Raw genomic sequence first — 20,687 nt, 5'->3', positions numbered from 1 at the left:
CAGAAGACATGACAAATGTTATCACCAAAGCCTTTATCTCATTCCATTCAACAACAAATGCGTTTTCTGACATTTACAAAAAAAAAAAAAAAAAAAGGAAAAAACGTTGTTGTTGTTTTTGTGTTCTTTTCCCCTTTTTTATATTTGAGGGACTTTTGCATACTACATTTTTCTTTTAAAAAATGATCAATAGGCAGCCACAATTTTTGGGGGGACAGAGAATTAGATTTGTATTAGAGATACAAAACACCAACAGAAATTAGGAGTCATGCAGACACAGTGAGAAACCCAGAGATGAGGAGACAGAATCATTGCAGTGAAGTGAGAAGGAAGCAGGGAATTAAAATAGTAATCAAAACGTTGTTTCATACACAGCCAGAGTATCAGATATTCAGCTTTTCACTTATGTTCAGTCTCCTATCCCCTTAAGCTCATCTGAAACTAACCGTAAGACTCGAGTAGCCTTAAACCAATGCTTTTGCATGCTCCATTTTTGACCTTACGCTCATGCTTACACCTGGATATGCAGGGCAGATTAATGGAAGCATTCTCCAAACGGCATCATAGAAGCTCTATACTTAGTATTGCAGGACTGCATCCTCCACTTGTCTTTTTCAGGACTGAAATAAGCTCAATGACTGGTAGAGAGTGATAAAGTACAATTTAAAAGAATATTAGGTCACACTTTATTTTAAGGTGTCCCTGTTACAATGTAATTATACATGTAAGTAGAGTAACATTAATTAACTATATGTGCTTACTATAGGGTTAGGGTTAAGATTAGAATTGGGTTTAAGGTTAACTGCATGTAATTATGCATTATTTATAGTTACAATATAGTTACTACATGTAACAAGGACTCTAAAATAAAGTGTTACCGAACTTTATAACTTTTTCTGTGTTTTGAGGGGGTGTCACATGGCATTCAAGATATAAAACAAGTGCACAAGAGTTTTCAATTTAACTTCACACCATTGCATGTTGTATTCAACCTGTGTATTCATTAAACTCCATTACGTATTTAACCTCTGAGCGCTATCATTTTCTTCACCTCTTTTAAGGCTTTTTTGGACAGCCATGCACGTATTTACTCCTGTATGGCACCATTTTTAGACAGGATGTAACAGAAAAGGAACTATCACACACAATTGCACAGAAATGTATAATCTTTGACAAGGCCATAATGTTGAATGTTGTTTGAAGAATTTGTGGTTCAATGGATAATGCAGCAAACAGTCATTAGGGCCTCATGCTGTTCATGAGCAACAATGTAAAGCCCACTCGATGTAGTTTAAAAACGCTTATCTCTCTCTCACACACGCATAAAAACAAACAATATACAAATAAACATAACTTCAATTATGCTATACATTGGATTAGACAGCTTTTACTCTACAGAAGGTGGCTGTATACGGTCCAGGTAAATTATTATTTTAATTTCCTTATCAAATATACAGTACTAGTCAAAGGTTTGGACAAACTGTTTCTCTTGATCTTAAAGCTTTATTTTGGATGAGAAATGTACACAGTGCCTAAGTCTATACAAAACTTAATTTTTAAATTAAATTATTGGGCAGAGTTTGGATACTTAAAGAACCTGAAATGTAAAAAGTTTAATTTTTTTGGGGCTCAATGTTCTTATCACAAAAATTATTACAAAATGTGGAAAATAATAATGAGTTTTGTCCAAATTTTTGACTGCTACTGTAGATAAAAATTGAATAACCATTTTATTTTATAGTAACTTCTTTATTATTTGCACATCCGTGCTATTTACTCTATGTCTGTTAATAGTGGGGTTTTTTTTTGGTTTTATTAAGGTTAGTTGTCTCAGCCATTCTGCATAGCAAAAGCAACTGACTGGACCTTTTTTTCCACCAAAACTGGCTTTGGTTGAAATCCAGCTCAAACACAATAAAAATGCAATTACAGTAAGTGCCTTTGGACTATATGCTCATGATGGGTGACTGATAACTAAATTTATAAAAGGTGGCATTGGACTTCACATTACTGCTTCACATCTGGCTGATACTTAAACCAGGCTGCATGCTTCAGTACAATGGGACGAAATCTAAAAAATACCCCAGAATCAAGGAAATAAAAACGTACAAAAAATAAATAAACCATACCGGGACAGTGATTCAGCCTTTGGCACAGTCACTCTTTAGAACGGAAAAATATCAAATTCAGAAGGTTTCACTGATACACAATGAATCACTCCTCCTTCTCTCGCTGAGAAATCTGACAGAGTGTGTATGGGAGAGGGAAAGAGAGATAATGAGAGTGATATGTTGGATTGTCTGTGGTTTTAGCTTGCTAATGATGTTCAGTCTGTTCCTTCTTTCCGTGACGCTGAGGGTCTGGTCTCTCCAATTGAAGTCCATTTGTTTTAGTGCAAACGTACAGAGAGACGACCCTCAATAAAACACACACAGACACACATACACAGGTACATACACGATTAATGCCAGACAGGGAGCTGATGTGACATTCCATGCGAATGTCCCAAAGAAAGTGTCTCCCTTGAACTGGATTTAAAAATTCTAAAAGTCATAGTTCAAATGTTTACCTCCACAGTTTTCTCTTCGTTCTTCAGTTTCAAAAGAAACTTGTGTACTCTCGTCGGTTAAAGGACTAGTTAATTCAAAAATAAAATATTCTGTCATAATTTACTTACTCCCGTGTCATTATGGGGCTTGGAAGTCTCTTTTATGGTTTGAACCAACATCCGTGTCAGTAAATTATGACAGAATTTTCATTTTTGGGCTCACTATCCCTTTAAATGTGATATTGAAACATGATTGGCTGAGGAGAAAAAAGACGGCTGTGCATAATTTACGGAATGGTTTGATCTGTATCTAAAGAATTCTTCTGAGCAAAAATAAAGCTAAAGAAAGGAGACACAAAAATACGACATCTTCAGGTATCAAAATAATGTTAATCAGCCATCACTGCACTTCTCATCTGTCAGTCATGTTTGATCACATTAGGACCCTTTCCAAAAGAACTCCCTTTTACTCACATGGGACCATATACAGTATACACAGCACACCTCTAGTGTCTTCACGGGCCCCTTTAGCTACTCAGGGAGAGAGTGTTCGTTTGAGGGAGGATGAGAGAAAGGGAAGAAGGCATTGTCAGAGCGGGTTCAGTTGTGTGTTAGACACTGGAAGCGGTTTTTGAAGTACAAGAGGCCATTTTTGGTGTGTGTCGCATCAGATGAAGCAGGAGGGTAACGGAACTTTGCGTAAGTTTTGTCGCTTTCCGACTGGCCCCACGGGAGCTTGATCTTAGTGGCGTGGTTCACGATGACATCATCACATGACCCAACGTGCAGGGAGCCGAGCCCATCAATAAAAAACTCTGCCAAACAAATTATGGAAAAGAGAAAATTAATTTTGTCTCTGTGAACCATGGTGTTCTTTTGTGTCTATGTGACTAATTTCTTTAGTCTACAATTATGATGAAAATTGTTGCTGCTTATATACGTTCGTAATGATGATTGACAGGACTGAATGTTTAGGCTCCTCCCGAACCTACGTTTGGAACTACATATATTATATATATATATATATATATATATATATATATGGGTCAATGACGTGACGGGTCATTTTTTTGTCCAAAGGCCTCAATAATAATAAAAAACTAAGATATGACATCCAAAGTATGTAAGGTACTACAACTAGACCTCTTTTAATGAATCCAAAAGGTTTTAATTATATTTTGCTACATATATTTTGCAACATGTCAAAAGGTCATTCAGTTTAACCGTCCAAAGGCCAATACAGCCATTTCATTTGTGATTAAAATCTTAAAATGTAATAAGTGTTTTTTTTTTTTTTTTCTGGCATGATGTGAATGAAATTAATTTCATTGATGTAATTCGGAGTAACCAATATAAAGGGACCATTTTGGATCAAGTCACGCAGTCAGTATCATGTGACAGGATGTGACATCATTCAGACACCTGCCAAGGACCACATGGTCATGAAGCAAAGTAACTAACTCTCTCTCTTAACTATTTGAAAAATTCATGTTTTTTTACTTGCTCATACACATGTCCTGAAGCATCAGGTCATTCGGTACAACCACTATAAAACATGGAAAATGTTGTAATATTTTAAAAACTCGTACTAAATATAAAATGTTTGATTGTCCTTTTGCTAACTAGCTTGCTAGCTAGATATCAGCCTGTTAGCATTGATTGAAAATATCGTCATTAGGTATAACTAAAAGTGTCATTCGGTAAAACTGAAATTTTGGTTAAACCGAATGACTTTTTTGGTGACAGATCTTGTAAAAAATGACAAAAGCAGTGTTAATTGATTATAAAAACCACATAATCTCATTGTTAACACTTAAAAAAACTTAATTATATCTCTATTATGTTTTTTTACACTTTTAAAAACCTTATTCGTCAATGACCCATAAATATATATAAATTTATAAAATTCAGCTTTGCCATCACAAAAATAAATTACATTTTAAAGTGTGTATATATATATATATATATATATACACACACACACACACACACACACACACAATAAAATGTAATTTATTCTTATGATGGAAAAGCTGAATTTTCAGCATCATTACTCTAGTCTTCAGTGTCACATGATCCTTCAGAAATCATTCTTATATGCTGATTTGATGCTAAAGAAACATTTCTTATCATTATCAATGTTGAAAACAATTGTGCTAATACATAATATTTTTGTAGAAACCATCATGCATTTTTTCAGGATTCTCTGATAAACAGAAAGTTCAACAGTATTTATTTATTTATTAAGTGTCATTACTGTCACTTTTGATCAATTTAATGCATTCTTGAATAAAAGTATTAATTTATTTAAAATAAAATAAAAATCATATTGACCCTAAACTTGTGTAAATAAATACACTAATAATTTGATAACGTAAAATGTAATCTTCTGCGGATCTCAAAATGAATTATATTTTCATACTGTACATTATGATTCACATGTATAGCATAACATGAAAACAATTATTAGCTCATCGGTATCTGCCAGAACTTAATATCAGTTCATCCCTAATTTATATTTATAAATTTTGCTGTAAAATATACACCACAATCCTAGAACCACCTACTTGTGTGTTTGCACTCCATTGAAAACTCACCCAGATGAGCAACACGGGCTAGCCGGGGGTCAAAGCCAACCTGCTGCACTTTATCTGTCCTGGCAAGAAAGAAATTGATGACTCCATCAGTGACCACGCAGTGAGGAAACCCCTGGATGATATGATGGAAGCCTCTCCGCATGTGCAGACAGTCCCCATCTTCCTCTCCAGCCTCAATTGAGATTGTCTGCCTGTAGGTGGCAGTGTAGCCTGTAGCTTCACGCACTGCGCCTCCAACCTAAACACACACAGCAACCAAACACTAAGAACAATGCAGGGATGATAAATCGAAGTGGAGGACACTCTTTAGTCAGAGTATCTCTATCAATAAAAAAAAAACACAGTTAATCTTTTTTTGTCTCTTTCTCTTTATAAAAGTGTATGAGCTTCTCTCCTTTTCCAGGGCATGCCTCCAGCTGGGTGGTTGTGCACACAGAAGACTCGTTCACTGGAAAGGTCACATAGATGACCCATTCCAGAGCAATAATCTGCCCTAGATCTGCTCCTGCCTAAAGCATAATGCAAACTGTATTTATGTCAGATGACATACTCAGTTGAATGAACTGTATAAAAAATGGGAAGAACACAAAACCATTCTCAGAGGGAAATTCCACTAAGCAATACTTTTAAGAAAAACATCTGCACCTAACAACTCTGTGAGATGAAAACACAACAGTGAGGTTATAAAAATTGTGTCTACTTCTACTGCTGTTGGCCTTACCAACACATTTAAAAAAAAAAAAACGCCCTCAGAAATGCCCTCTAATGCTCCCCCAAGGTAATAATGCAGCCACAACATGAAGCCTCAGGTGTGAAAAGTGCAGTGTGACTGCCCCTTAACTCACGATGATCGATTCAGCTTTAAGATTTAGGGAAAGATTTTACCCTCCTGAACTGGTCAGTTAAATCATGGCCCGGGCTTTGGCCAGTCTGACTTTTATGGGTCCATTGTCACTTTAGTTGCCTTGGCAGATGCTAAGCAGAAACATTTTCATAGTTCCTAAGTGACTTCAAAATGTCCAAGATCGACCCCATGCTAGGCACAAAGGGTCATGTGGCCACAGACACATTGTGAAAACAACTAATACACATAACACACACACACACATACCGAAATTCTCTGCATTTAACTCATATATAAACTATCCCAGAATGTTATATGATGTATTCCTGTGTGTATGCATGTCCACATGTTATAATTAGCCTAGTTTTCTTTTTTTTTTTTTTTTTGTTATTTTAGGATAAGTTTAAAATGCTTAGAACCATATGTGAGAATGTACCATTCTTTTAACGTCTTCCCACCCTATCATATTTGGTCTTGAAATAATTCTCTCTTTATGCCTTATTTGATGATGTATATTATGTTATGATAAAATGCATTATATTATTTTTTACTATACTTTGTGGTAAAAACAACTAATCTGACACCACCATAAACATGCAAAATAGGTTGCAAACGGAGACAAAGGAAACTTTCTCCCGCTCAAAATTCAAACTTGGGATTGGTCAATTTGCCCAAAGAAAGGTGTAGACTGGTTTGTCCTTAAAAGATCTCAATGACATTGTCTCTCATCGTCTCTCATCTTTGTTCATCCTCGATCACTTTTCTCATGATGAACACTTTCCAGCAAAATGTGCTTTGAAGTTACCGCCGTTCAAACTTCCCACGGACAGCACGGAAGAAACCAACGAACTCCAGCTCACGAACGCACTGAATCTCTGCACCGCATCCATCCGTAACTCAGCACCAAAAAATCCATGCAAGTATCGTTCTTATCAATCTTTAGATGCGTTTAAGCCTGTATTCCCCTATTAAAGTAATGTGATTTTTTGCTGGCTCTCAAGGTTAACTAATCTCTCTCTTTCTTTCTTTACTTTCATTATCCTGTATATGTGTATTCTTTGCTTAGATTTAGTTGTATGTATTTGTAGTTTCATTTATTAAAATCCATTATATTAATTAATAATAATTAGAATCAATTTTAATTAATTATATATATATATATATATATATATATATATACACAAATCAACCCTTTGTGGTTGATTTATATTTATAATTAATCATAATGCGTTATGATTAATTATATATACACTTAACCTTTGAGCTAATTCGCTACACTGTATGTACTGTAGAGTAAAAAAAAAAAGATACAGGGTTCCTAGTTTCTTATTTTTAACATGGCATAGAGAGTTTGTTTTCTCTAAAACATTTAACATTGTTAAAGAATAGAATAACATGATGAATAACTCCAACACCACTTGAGATTTTTAATTAGCAGAGACTGAGGCTGTTGCTGTGGATATTGTGAGGTGGGACGGTATCATCTTGATTAAAGGTTTAACTGGGGACTCTGCCAGTTCCAAAGGTGTAAGTTCCTCACCACAAGAGGGAGCATAAGAAGGAATACCTTGCTCACTGTGCAATGGAAAAAGTCCTCAAGGGGTTTTTAAGCCATTGATGTGCACCTGAGGCACCAAACACATGCAATGTCTCTGCAATGGCTCTTCACTAGATAAAACTGGATTATAAGTGTATTTTTTAGTGTTTTTCTTTATTTGATAAATAACATTTAAAGGATTAGTCCACTTTGAAATAAAAGTTTCCTGATAATTTACTCACCCCCATGTCATCCAAAATGTCCATGTCCTTCTTTCTTCAGTCAAAAAGAAATTAAGGTTTTTAATTGAAACATTCCAGGATTATTCTCCTTATAGTGGACTTCAATTGGCCCCAAATGGTTGAAGGTCAAAATGACAGTTTCAGTGCAGCTTCAAAGGGCTTTAAATGATACCAGACGAGGAATAAGGGTCTTTTCTGGCAGTGTAAACGCTGCTAAGTGTATTACTGCCCTCCACAGGTCAAAGTTTGAACTAATTGTTATATACTTGCACTAGCATATTGTATATGACAATTTAATTCAAACTTTGACCTGTGGAGGGCAGTAATACACTTAGCAGCATTTACACTGCCGGAATTCTAATAGAGAAGAAGAGAGCTAGTTCAAGACGTGCGTCTATGGTTAAAACGTATATCATTTTTTATTTTTTTTTTAGAAAATGACCGATTATTTCACTAGATAAAACCCTTATTCCTTGTCTGGTATCGTTTAAAGCCCTTTGAAGCTGCACTGAAACTGTAATTTTGACCTTCAACCATTTGGGGCCAATTGAAGTCCACTATAAGGAGAAAAATCCTGGGATGTTTTCATCAAAAACCTTAATTTCTTTTTGACTGAAGAAAGAAGGACATGGACATCTTGGATGACATGGGGGTGAGTAAATTATCAGGAAATTTTTATTTGGAAGTGGACTAATCCTTTAACGGCAGAAATTTGCTGTGCTAGAAATATATATATATAAATATATATGCAACATACAGTATATATTTGAATGTTTTCTCACCAGGTCAAGTGTGGTTTTCTCCAGCACATCCACCAGCTTCTCTAGCTTTGTGTTGGCAGTGAAGATAAAGTCATCATCCACCCACAGCACATACTTGGTCGTGACCTGTGACACGGCCAGATTACGACCAGCAAACCAGCCCTGAGACATAGACATACATATCAGATCCGATCATACTGCATGCAAACACTCTTTTTTAAAATTGTTAAAAACAAGCCAGTTTGGGTCATTTTAGCAACCCCAGCGCTGGGTCAAAAAGGAACAAACCTAAATATCAACCCAAATTAGATCAAATCAACCCATATTTCTTACCCAACAGTCTCAACCCAGCGTTTGGGTTTAAAAAATAACCCAGTGTTTTTTACAAGCAATATATAAACTCAAGGAAGTTACCTACCTTTCCAAAGGGCATGATGTAATGTTCAATATATGGGCCTGACACAGTTTTCGGGTGTTCACTGTCGTCTGCTATCACTATTGTAACAGTTGGATAGTACCGTCGTATGCTGTCAATTAAATCCTGGAGCTTGTCATAGCGCAGGAAGGTTTTGGTTGCTATGGTCACAAGAGCGCTGATGTTGTATTCTTTGAACAGGGAAAGGTAAAAGTGAGGAATTTAGTTACTATACCAATAACACTACAATCACAGAATGAAACAAGCGAATCAAGTGTATATCTAATGACACCTCTAATAACCCTTTTCTATTTTAATATATTTTAAAATGTAATTTATTCCTGTGACAGTCATTACTCCAGTCTTCAGTGTCACATGATCCTTCAGAAATAATTCTAATATGCTGATTTGGTGCTCAAGAAACATTTCTTCTTATTATCAATGTTGAAAGCAGTTATGCTGCTTAATACTTTTGTGAAAAGACTGATTAATTTATTCTGTTGATTTTTCTATCTTTGCTGAATAGAAAGTTCAGAAGATCAGCATTTAATTTAAAATAGATTTTTTTTGTAACAATGTAAAAGACTTTACTGTCACTTTTGATTAATTTAATGCATCCTTGCTGTATAAAATTATTAATTAACTGACTGTTTTGTATGGTAGTGTAATTAACCAAGCTTGCACTTTTTATGACTAATAATTTGAAGTTTAATTTAATGTCATTTAAAGTCAGTTTTAATGTCTCTAAGAAGGACAAATACTCCATTATAGAATGAATCTTCAGATTAATACATCTTGGAGATGTGTAACTAACATGTAAAACTGTAAATGGTCATGTAAAATATATGAGCAAACCTAAAGCAGGTCTGATTTTTGCATCTCAAAGCATATCTGCACAGGCTGTGAGTTACCAGATTGACTATGGCTTGATTTTGAATATTACAGTAATGCATTTTCTTTGTTTGGGAAATTCAGGAACATTACCTAGCAACATCAGGATGATCTAATTAATATTCATGATATAAGCCATCATCATGATGTGATGCCACAAAAAGTCTGTTATTTTAGTATTATTTACATACTATTGTATTTATTTTAGCTTATATTTTTATATTTGTTACGTGGATGTATGTTCATTTTTATCAGTTGTAGTTTTTTAAACATTTCTATTTAGCTTTAATTTATTTTTCAGTCTTATTAGTCTTAGTCTTAGTTATTTTAGTACTTCAACTTATACTTAATTTCAGTTAGTTGCCAAGGCAACATTTCTAATTTTCATTTAAGTTTTTTGAGTTTAAGTTTTTCATCTTATATTTTATTGTATTTCAGCTTTATTTAAATTGATCAGAAACTATTTTAGTAACAGTTTTAGTTTTAATTAACAATAACAACACCGATGTATTCACCTTTATCTGCATCAGAGCCTGTGTTGTAGAGTTTGGGTGTTACTCCATGACGAATCTTGATGGTGAAAAGAGCCTGATGTCCTTCTGTGTCTAACTGCACTGAATCATAAGCACAGGAAAACTACATATGAAATAAAGATGATCCAGTCCTGAGTTTACATGTACATTTTGGGATGCATTTTTTTTTTTTTACAGTAACTACCCAGAAGCTGCATACCTGTGTCAGCTGTGCTTGGGTGGAACAGCGTGTTAGTATATGTGATAAACTGGAGCTGTCGATTCAGACTGGACAAAAGGCCACTGTTCAGTGTCATATGCATCTCGCCATCACCCCTAATCTTTACCCCCTCCACTTCTGCTGCCACATTAAATGTGCCCAGAGATGCTGAAAAGTTCAGCTACAGAGAAGGACAAAAAACAGAGTGTTCAACGAGCATCCACAACACATGGGCACAGGGAATAGACATAAATTATTCATATCACTTACAGTATAGAAATCTCTGGGCACCTCTTTTAAGGACAAACCTGAAACACATTACAGCCATGCATTGTTACTGTCAAGCCTCTATAAAAATCCACTAAACTACCCTCTATTACAGACACATTCAGTAATCTAGTAATATGCTCTTTTCTTTTCACTTCACTTCAGTCTGGAAAAGACCAAGCCATTTTCTAATTCATTTTGGTGTGAATTATCCCTTTAATGTTGGTGTTAACAGTCATTACACTTAGGGCTGCACGATATGTCGTAATTATCGAAATATTGATATGCATATCACAACGGCTTGCGATAACGGCATGAACACTCCAAAAGATTACAAAAAGACCATGTTTTAGGTCGACGCAGACTGGACACATGACTGTTACATACGTGTGACATGCTTAATGTTATTAAATGCAATAAGCAAAGTACTCACACGCACAGAAAGCTGCCTCTCGGACAGCATATGATCTCGAATTCAGTTATCTTCCGCAGCTTATGTGGTCAAATACACACAAAATTATTTCAAAATGTCCGTCATGGTGAGTATTCATGTAAACACAGTAAGTTATGTCTTATGTGGACTAAACAGTTCAGAAAAAAGTGTGTGTGTATTGGATCCGTACAGCTCTTAAAGTGACAGCAGCCTAATAAACCTGTCTGTGTGCTTAATGTTAATCAAACAACAAAAGACAAAGAGAAAATCACTCACTGCTCTTGACTGAACAACATTTGTAGCTTTAATGAGAATCAGAATATATTTAATTCATACAGTGAAGACTAAGCAGTTTTATTTTTACATTTAATTATTCAATTTCTGTTGTTTAATAAATCTAATGTAGGCCTACCCCCTGATTTACACTGATGTTAAAATGACACTTACTTTTTATGTAATGCTACAGTAAAACACTGCTGTTCACTTTCAGAAGTTGTAGGGATGCTCTTACAAAAAGAATGTGAAACATGTATGTTGGTTATATCAATTTCCGTTTTTAAATATATTTAAATATAATTTACATTTATTTTACACACTTAAAGCATTATTGTATTGCATATCGAATATCACATTATTTATCGAGTTATCGCATTTTGCCTTTTTCTTCAATATCGTGCAACCCTAATTACGTTAGATTAAAGATTTATTAATAAAATGCTTTGCAATATTCTCATCACATCTCTTCAGTCATGTGGCAATATTCATCTAACTAGACACAAAAAGAGTAATACCTGGTATAAGGATAGTTTTAAGTGGCCGAACCTCCACACCCTGTGTTGGGTACTGCAGGGGGTTGTTAGCTTCAGCTACAATCAGCAGATCAGCAGGGGTCTGCGACCTAAAAACACCAGATTTATTATCATTAACTAAAATTAAAACCAGTAACGAAACATTTTATTACTTGAAATAAAATAAACACTAACAGAAATGAAATAATATATCAAAAAGCTAAAACTAATTTTATTTCAGCTAGTTGCCAAGGCAACATTTCTCATTTTCATTTAGTTTAAGCTAAAGTACTAAAATAACTAAAACTAATACTTAGTAAATACTATGTAGACATATGTGTTACATGTTGCCTTGTTTTTTGTTACTTGTTTTTGTTATTTGGACGTTTATTTTGAAGTGTATTTTCTGTTCCCAGTGTTCACGTCCTGTGTTCAGTTCCTGTTTTACTTTGTTTCTATAGTCAAGTCAAGTCACCTTTATTTTTATAGCACTTTATACAATACAGATTGTTTCAAAGCAGCTTTATAGTTACCCTTGTTTGTTGCCATAGTGATTGATTACCCACACCTTTTTCTTGTTTGCCTCTTGATACTCTTGTTTTTATCCTAGTGTTTTCTTTGTTCAGTGTCTGGTGTTGTCCATTGTGGTTGTATTGTGTGCGTTGTTTTCAGTTCTGTTTTTGCCTGCCTTGCCCCGTGTCTGAATTTACTCTCTTTCTGCCTGGATTTACTTTCGGTATTTTGTTAATAAACTTCTATATTGCTCTTGGATCCTATTCACCATCTTTTCTGAAGCACCCCATGTAACAGTATTTAAAAAAAAAAAAAATCAAGAACTACTAATAATGACAATTAAAAATTAGTAAATCAATAAAATTACTAAATTAAATTAAAAAAACAAAACATAAAAAATAAAATATAATTCAAAATATTAAAACTATAACAGTATATCAATTATGCTTCAATTATACATACGTGTATACAGAAAAATATAACTTTATTTATCAAAACTTTAATAACTATTGTCTTAAAAATGTCCCAAGTGTAGACATTCTGACATTCTATTTGATAAAATATGGATATATAAACCAAACATTGGCACTGGCATAAAATGATTAAATGTACCTCATTTGGAAGCTCTGATACTCTTTGGCTCGCCGTTTCTTCATCTCATGGAGCTGGGAGGCCTGGAAGGCAGTGTGCAGGGGATGGGCAGACACTCTAGGGAACAGTAGCTGAGCAAAGGGCAGGTTGACCCCTCGGCTTTCTCCTTCACAAACACACCCGTTGCGAGCCAAAAGCCTTGCAGAAGAAGAGAAGAGTTATCACAAGATCATTCCGTCACTGAGTTTTTGACCTGAAGAAAGATGTTTTCATCCTCCTGAGGTGACGGTAGATAATGAAGGCCTCTGTCTACAAATGTGTGTGTGTGTGTGTGTGTGTGTGTATATATATATATATATAGTCAAACCAAAATTTATTCAGACACCTTGAACATTTAATTCATTAATATAGTTTATTCAGTATAGTTAAAAAATGGTAATAAAATATGACAAGATCTCAGAGTTAAACTATGTCAGAAAAACTTAATCTTAATTATGTCAGATAACACTTAAGCAAAACATGGTCAGGTCAAAGTGTCTGAATAACTTTTGGTTCCTATTTTTTATCAATTTTACTGGTAGTCCACTGTATGAAGAATTTTTGGGTATAATATGTCATCACAGTTTACTTTATTTTGCTATCCTCACTTACATAAATGAACTATAGTGTCCTGCACCCACTAGTAAAATTATACCAAAAATATCAAAAATGTCTGAATAATTTTTGTAAACTTTTAATTTTAATAATATTTAACAATATTGCTGTTTTACTGTGTTTTTGGTCAAATAAATGCAGCCTTGGTGAGCATAAGAAAAAAAAAGGATTAAAAACTCCTACCAACCCCAAACTTTTGAATGGTAGTGTGTATCAGAAAAATCAGTAGTGGAAAAAAGATGCTGAAGCAAAAGGTTTTCTGACCATTCTTAGTCTCCCTTCCTTGAACTGATGTTTGTGAAGATTAACTAACCTGGCCACACTCTCCCTCACACGGTAAGGGATGGTACTAGCACTGGGATCCGGTTCAGGAAGTCTCTCCTCCAGTAGCCGTTCAGCTCCAGGACCTGGCCTGTACCGGACATCCACAGTGCTGTAGACCCGCGTGGGCCAGGAATGTAGCACAGCCAAAACCAGCACCACTGATGCTACCAGAGCTAACAGCACAGTCTTACGTAGGGAACGCATGCTACAAGCTACAACACAAACAGAAACACATAGTGTTAAAACTTCATTCAGTGTAATTAAATCAAATTATACAGAAATGGTAGTGGCCCTTCATGTGAAACTTCAGCATTCTCTTTATTCATATAATGAAGCATTCACTTCAATTCAATTTTCTAATTAGCTTCCATTTGATTTTCCTTCACTTAATAACAATGGGGGGAAAGCACTTCAGTAATTCCTTGTAACACTTCATAATATACTCACTCTATCCAATCAGAGCGAGAGGTACTGCAAGTTGCCATTACTGCTCCTAAAGGTCCATAGTACCGATTGGCTCAATCTTGATGTGATTGACAGTAGCTGATGAGGCTGATGGAGGGCACTCTCCATCTGCTGAGGTAGAAAAAACCTTAGTCATCATGTCAGCTGAAGTGCATTCATTTACACATGTATTTATTACTGTACATAAAAAGTCAAAACTACTCATTCGCTATATTCAAAGTCTTCTAAAGGCCATGAATACACTTTGTATTAGGCACAGGCCCAAATGTCAGGCTTTATCACAGGGTAATTAAAGAATTTGACACAATAGTACACATTATTAAAGATAATTTTACACAACATTCAGCAAATATAAAACAAACATAATAATTTGTTTACATTGAAGCAATATTTTTAGGGAACTTTGTGGTCACCCTGCTACAGCTAAGACAACTAAAATAGTCTTAACCTACAGTGCTGGGTAGATTACATTCAAATTGCAATCTGTTACTGATTACAAATTACATGATCAAAACTGTTTTTAGTAACGTAATCTATTAGATTACACATTTTAGGTAATGTATTCTGACTACTTTTTGATTACTTTTAGATTACTTTTAGATTACTTGACCTAACTGATTATTGTGTACCATATTGATATAAAAAAAACAAAAAGAAAGAATATATATTCCATTTTTTGTTATCTATATCATGAAATGCATTAAACATTACATTACGCAAGGGTTTCCCAAACTGGGGTTCATAGAAGAACTGCAGGGGAAAAGCTAATAATTAATTAAAATATAAATAACATAAAATATGTTTGACATAATGTCAAATTAAAATAAATAAATACATTTAAAATAAAAATGAAACACTTGAACACTAAAAATATAAATATTTTATTTGTTTACATCCTTGTCATTCCCAACATCACTGAACTGAAGGACTTTCTGAATGTATACAAGCAGAAGGATTTTTTAGAGTGAAAAATTTAAAACAGGAAAAAAAAATTAGGGAGAATCAATGAATTATAAATAGTAGGGATGCTCCGAATGATTGGCTGCAGATCGGTATCAGCCGATAATCACATTCTATGACTCGATCGGTTGTCACAAAATTTGGCCGATCTCATGAACTGATCTCAATTTGTTGACGTAAAACATGTGATGACGTCAAACTTTAGCGCCGCAGCCACCTGTCATGTTCTAGAGAAATATCATGTGGAGGAACATTGGCTAAAGGATTTAATACAAGGAACCTGCTACGCTGCCTCTGTCATCTGTTATCGTTGTCTGAGGTGGGGCTCAGACATGTCCTCCACACACACACACACACACACACACACAAAGAGGACAGTGTATTTGGCCGATACACACATGCACACACACACACACAGAGCAGATCGGTATCAGCCGATCATGATGACAAGAAATCAGTAACTGGTAATGGCTGCAAAAATCCTGATCGGAGCATCCCTAATAAATTGTTTACTTCATTGTGTGAATGATATGTAATCATGTAATCTAAAGATATGAGCATTTTAAAACTTCAGGTACATTAATTTACTTTTTTAATTATCTAGTTAATTTGACAGTTACTCTGAATGATACTGGTACACTATCAGTAGTAGATAGTGGATCAAAGCTTGCAGGCCTAGTAAGACAATGTGACAAAATCTCTCTGGGGTTCTCATTTCTGTTTTCTAAAGCTTAATTCTAATCAGTAACTTCTATAATAAAATTTGTAGTGGTAATCTAATCCACCAGTTCCTGTAACACATAATGGAAATGCTGTGATCTGAGCTCAATGAGATGATTTGTGTAATTTTAGATGGACATGTTTTATTTATAACAAGAATGTAATGTAAAAATCTGAGACATTCTACCAAAACAAGAGAGATTATTTCAATTTCTTTTATCATTACAACAATAACATCTTTCTGTAACTGAAAAGGCCTTTCCAATAATGTATTTTAAAGGGGACCTATAATGCCCCTTTTACAAGATGTAATATAAGTCTCTGGTGTCCCCAGAATGTGTCTGTGAAATTTCAGCTCAAAATACCCCACAGATCATTTATAATAGCTTGTCAAATTTGCCCTTATTTGGGAGTGAGCAAAAACAATGTCCCTTTAAATGCAAATGAGCTGCTGCTCCTGGTCCCCTTTCCATAAGAGGGCGGAGCTTTAACAGCTTACGCTTCGGTTGCTCAACAACAACAAAGCTGGAGAATCTCATGCAGCCAAAATGAAGATTGTCAGTAACGGTGTTCAGCCTTACATTGTTCAAACCGGAGTCGGACACTGATGGAGAGACTCAGGAAGAAGTTACAAATTTTAGAAAGCATCTGAATGTTTCTTAACCTTTTGAGCGGTACGGTCACACATATGTGATTTTTTTATTTCTGTGCCCGAGAGTACGGTCCCACATATGGGATTTAGAACGTTCAGCGACGTCACATAACTGCCAGATTCAAACTGTGCTTTCACGCTTTGGCTGTGAGACGGACGCGCTCAGCGCTTGTCATACATCACAACTATGCAGCGTTTTCAGACAAATTCTTTTTCTAAGGTTTCAGACATTTAAATACGCATAAGCACCAGTAAAACAATACATTTAGAGTTTATAAAATACACACTGATGTCAGACAGACAGTGGAAGCAGCAATAACAATCCATTCAAATATAATTTGCCGACATTTATATCATTCATATCAGACACACCTAATGGGCCTAAGTAACTATAAAGTTTACTCTATTGTTCTTCCAGTTTACCAGCCACATATGTTTCGGGAGAAACTGATGAATTCCCCTGTTGTAAATCCGACTGTCAGGACTCTATGAACTGCGGGGCAAACTAAGATGGCGGCACCCACCTTGCGTTATAGATCAAGATAAAGATCATTTATAAAGGTTTTTAAACAACAAAACACACTCACTTACACATATTTGAGAATCGGAATATCAGATAGTTGGTGATATGGTAAGCAAGTTTGGGAATATTTTAAATAAAAAAGGAAAAACAAAATAATAGCGATCCATCTGTCATTCAGTGTTATTGTGGCTGTGGTGTGTTACATGACACCAAAGTCCCTTTAAGACAAGTCATTTCACTCGGCGGCCATCTTTGAAACGCCTCTCGGGCATCCAAGTGCAGCTCCCATCTCTTTGAATGGGGAAACATCAAATTCTCCAAAGCTGTTTGTCAAGCTTTCGATTAAATTTCATATTTGAAGTCACCAATGAAATCTGACAACAACTGTCTCATAAATTTTGTTTCTAAAGGCTCGAATCATGACAAAAAATTGTATTTTTCAGGCTGGATCAAGCTAATGCGCATGCGCAGTCTTGTGCCTCATTTCGGAGGCGTGCGTCTGACTGTTTCTATAGAAACCGGAACTTCTAACGGCTGCTGCAGTGACGCGATGTCTTTACCAATTGGCGATTGGCTCTTATTTAGAAGGCGGGGCTTATTCCGCCATATTGCGTGTTGCACTTTCTCCCATTCAAAACAATATGAGTGACGCGTCTTGTGTTATTTTATAGTCTTTGATGACACGCATGATGAGTTGCCATGGAAACAATAAGGGCAAACGTTCTAAAATAACGGTCGCCTTAAAAAAACTCACTCTGGGGGGTCAGTTAGAAGATTTTAAACTCACGCTTGAAAGAGTTAATGGTTAGTGGATAAATTTATGTAGTTGCTGTGGAATTGATTGAACTCATGGACTAGCATGTGCCGTCAAGTTAATCTTTTGTGCAAATCCAGCGTTGAATTGACCCTTGTTTGTGAAGCAGTCCAGCGTAAAATCGCGGCATGGTAACAACACTCTACTACAACAACTCTTCCTCTTCTCTAAAGCAGCCCAACATGACCTCGCCCCCTTTGTTGCATGTTCTCTCGGGCAGGGTTTATGTAAACTTGTGATGTCACTAACCCGGGAAGAAGCTTGTTGTAGTCCCTACCAGCCGTTTGTTGTAGTCCTTAAAAAGCGATTTCTGTAAAAGAAAATATCTCCCTTTGCATTGAACTTCGAGCATTGTAACTTTGCAGATGTTGTTTATGCTCAAACAGCAACATTACAAGCTAACTAAAGCTAAAAAAAAGTTAAATCATAATCAAGGACCCCTTTAATAATGCCCCTTACCATACTGCATGAATTAAGCCACTGATGACAAGCGTTGACAGATACATTTGCTGCATGAAGCTGAAATGCTGACAAAAATACTTTTACAAATTATGAAGAATAATGCTTAATGGTCACAGTGGTGAGCATTGCCTTATTTCTATAAAATGCCCATGTCATTTCTTCTAGGGCTTGGGAAGAAGATAAACATGAAATCAACATTATTTGTTCAGAGATAATAGTGTCTAGTTTTGAGTGTGTTTAGAAATATTTTAGCAAAGAGTGAATAAAATAAAAGAAAATTAGACTAGATTAGCATTGTAGACTGAGGAGACAACCCAAAAGAAAAAAGAGAGGAAAAAATGAAAGAAAACATTGCATTGCGCAACTAAGGCAGAAACTATTCACTTGCATCTAAACAGCACTCCACCCACGGCTATGGAGGAAAAACCACGCACAGCCCCGTAGTGTAGCCTATAAGCCCAATGGATGCGACTTCCCTCCTAATGATATTGATGTGGTATAGTCTATACAGCAGGCCAATGTGCGGTGATTCCCAGCCTACTGTAAACTACATCTCACATAGGCCTAACAGCTGACAGCTTGCACTGTTGGCTTTAGATCAGTTCAAAGCTTTGGCAAATAGTCAATAGCCATTAAGGGGCATGATAACTGGCGTACTCATCATTTCCACTGCCCATTCAACCGTCTTTACAGAAATAGAGGTACCGAAAGCCCCTTGGCCTGTTGTCGCCATATGTCACAACAGCATCCACAGAAGATTCCATCAGGCAATGCAGAGCCATAATTCTATTAGAAATGTATCGTGGAATCCGAATCCAATCTGTTCTATTCTAACACCAGGAAGTGAGTGCGAACAATTAATTTAGCGGTGCTTATTTAATTGTATTAACTCAATAGTGCAGCAGAAACAAACAAATGTGTCGTAAACGACAGAAAATGATATCAGTGCTAATCACATTAGGGCGGAGGAGCGAGCAAACACGTTCAAATAAATCTTACCTGTAATGTCGCGCGAACAAGAGGGATCTCCTACCCTTAAAATACCCCCGGCGCGCTTGTCATGTGAACGCAAACAGCTGTTAAATGAAGAAAATCCGGTGGCATGGCATCCACCTCTAAAACAGAATGGAGGAGAGCGGAGAGTCGTCGGGCTACCCCCTCTGTGAAAAGCGATGGAGGAAGGCTGCAGCGCGGCGAAATGCGCTCAAATGAGGAGGGGAGGATGATGTAGCTGCACAACGTGCGATCACGCCTGCCGCTCACCACAAGAAGCGGATTTAGCTCCTAAAATGCTTATTGATCTGAATGGATATCAATTATGCAGGAAAAAATAATTGGCTACTGTATAACTAGATTACTGGTAAATATATTTTCACAAGTAGTAAATGAGCACATTATTCACTTATTTGATATAGCTCAATGAAATAAACTACCTTGTCTAAAAAAAAAAGAAAAGGCAGAAAAAAAATGGTTTTGATCCTGGTCAGTTCTCACTGACGGTAGGCTAAACTAAAAATGCTCCATTGGTCAAAAGGCGTTAACAGCAAACAATAAAGCAACATAAAAGTCTACTTTTAAATGTTTTTACAATGTGATACAATCAGTTACTTATGCATAATAGGGTACTGAGTGCACTGGGCATAAATTTGACCACTGATGTGTTTACATGCATTATGATCATAATTGATATGATAATGAACATTAAGAATAGATAATGCATCCTTAATGGACAGACATCATCTCTCATAGAGGCAAATGGAAATAATAATAATAATAAAAATCCGGTCATGTGACACCTGCAATGTAAAAATCAATTTTCCATTTATCCTATTTAGGGTTGAAGTGATGCTGGAGTCAAATCATAACAGTCTGTGCTTTCATTTATTATTCACACATAATCTGTTTACTCAATTAGCCTAAAATAATCATATTGCTCAATTAAATAAATCTCAAA

General features: G+C 35.7%; 1 protein-coding gene across 2 annotated transcripts; it reads right to left on the bottom strand.

Moving 5' to 3' along the window:
• Positions 1 to 16: 16 nt before the first annotated feature.
• On the bottom strand, positions 17 to 20,002 carry b4galnt1b (beta-1,4-N-acetyl-galactosaminyl transferase 1b). 2 transcript variants are annotated; one of them, XM_051897897.1, is made up of 12 exons: positions 19,733 to 20,002; positions 14,585 to 14,713; positions 14,127 to 14,349; positions 13,181 to 13,357; positions 12,059 to 12,165; positions 10,838 to 10,875; positions 10,568 to 10,748; positions 10,351 to 10,449; positions 8,948 to 9,135; positions 8,551 to 8,691; positions 5,146 to 5,383; positions 17 to 3,363 (listed from the first exon to the last, which is right to left on the bottom strand). In XM_051897897.1, exons 3-12 carry the CDS (start codon positions 14,339 to 14,341, stop codon positions 3,149 to 3,151), a joined length of 1,599 nt encoding a protein of 532 aa, XP_051753857.1. In that variant the 5' UTR covers positions 14,342 to 14,349; positions 14,585 to 14,713; positions 19,733 to 20,002; the 3' UTR covers positions 17 to 3,148. The 2 variants fall into 2 exon arrangements, with proteins under 2 accessions (XP_051753857.1, XP_051753858.1); XM_051897898.1 differs by having other exon boundaries at positions 14,585 to 14,710.
• Positions 20,003 to 20,687: the final 685 nt, after the last annotated feature.

This window comes from Ctenopharyngodon idella, chromosome 6 (genome assembly GCF_019924925.1).
Source record: "Ctenopharyngodon idella isolate HZGC_01 chromosome 6, HZGC01, whole genome shotgun sequence".
In the NCBI taxonomy this organism is placed as follows: domain Eukaryota; kingdom Metazoa; phylum Chordata; class Actinopteri; order Cypriniformes; family Xenocyprididae; genus Ctenopharyngodon; species Ctenopharyngodon idella.
Note: the sequence above shows the minus strand (reverse complement) of the source record. Positions and strands in the feature narration are given on the sequence as shown.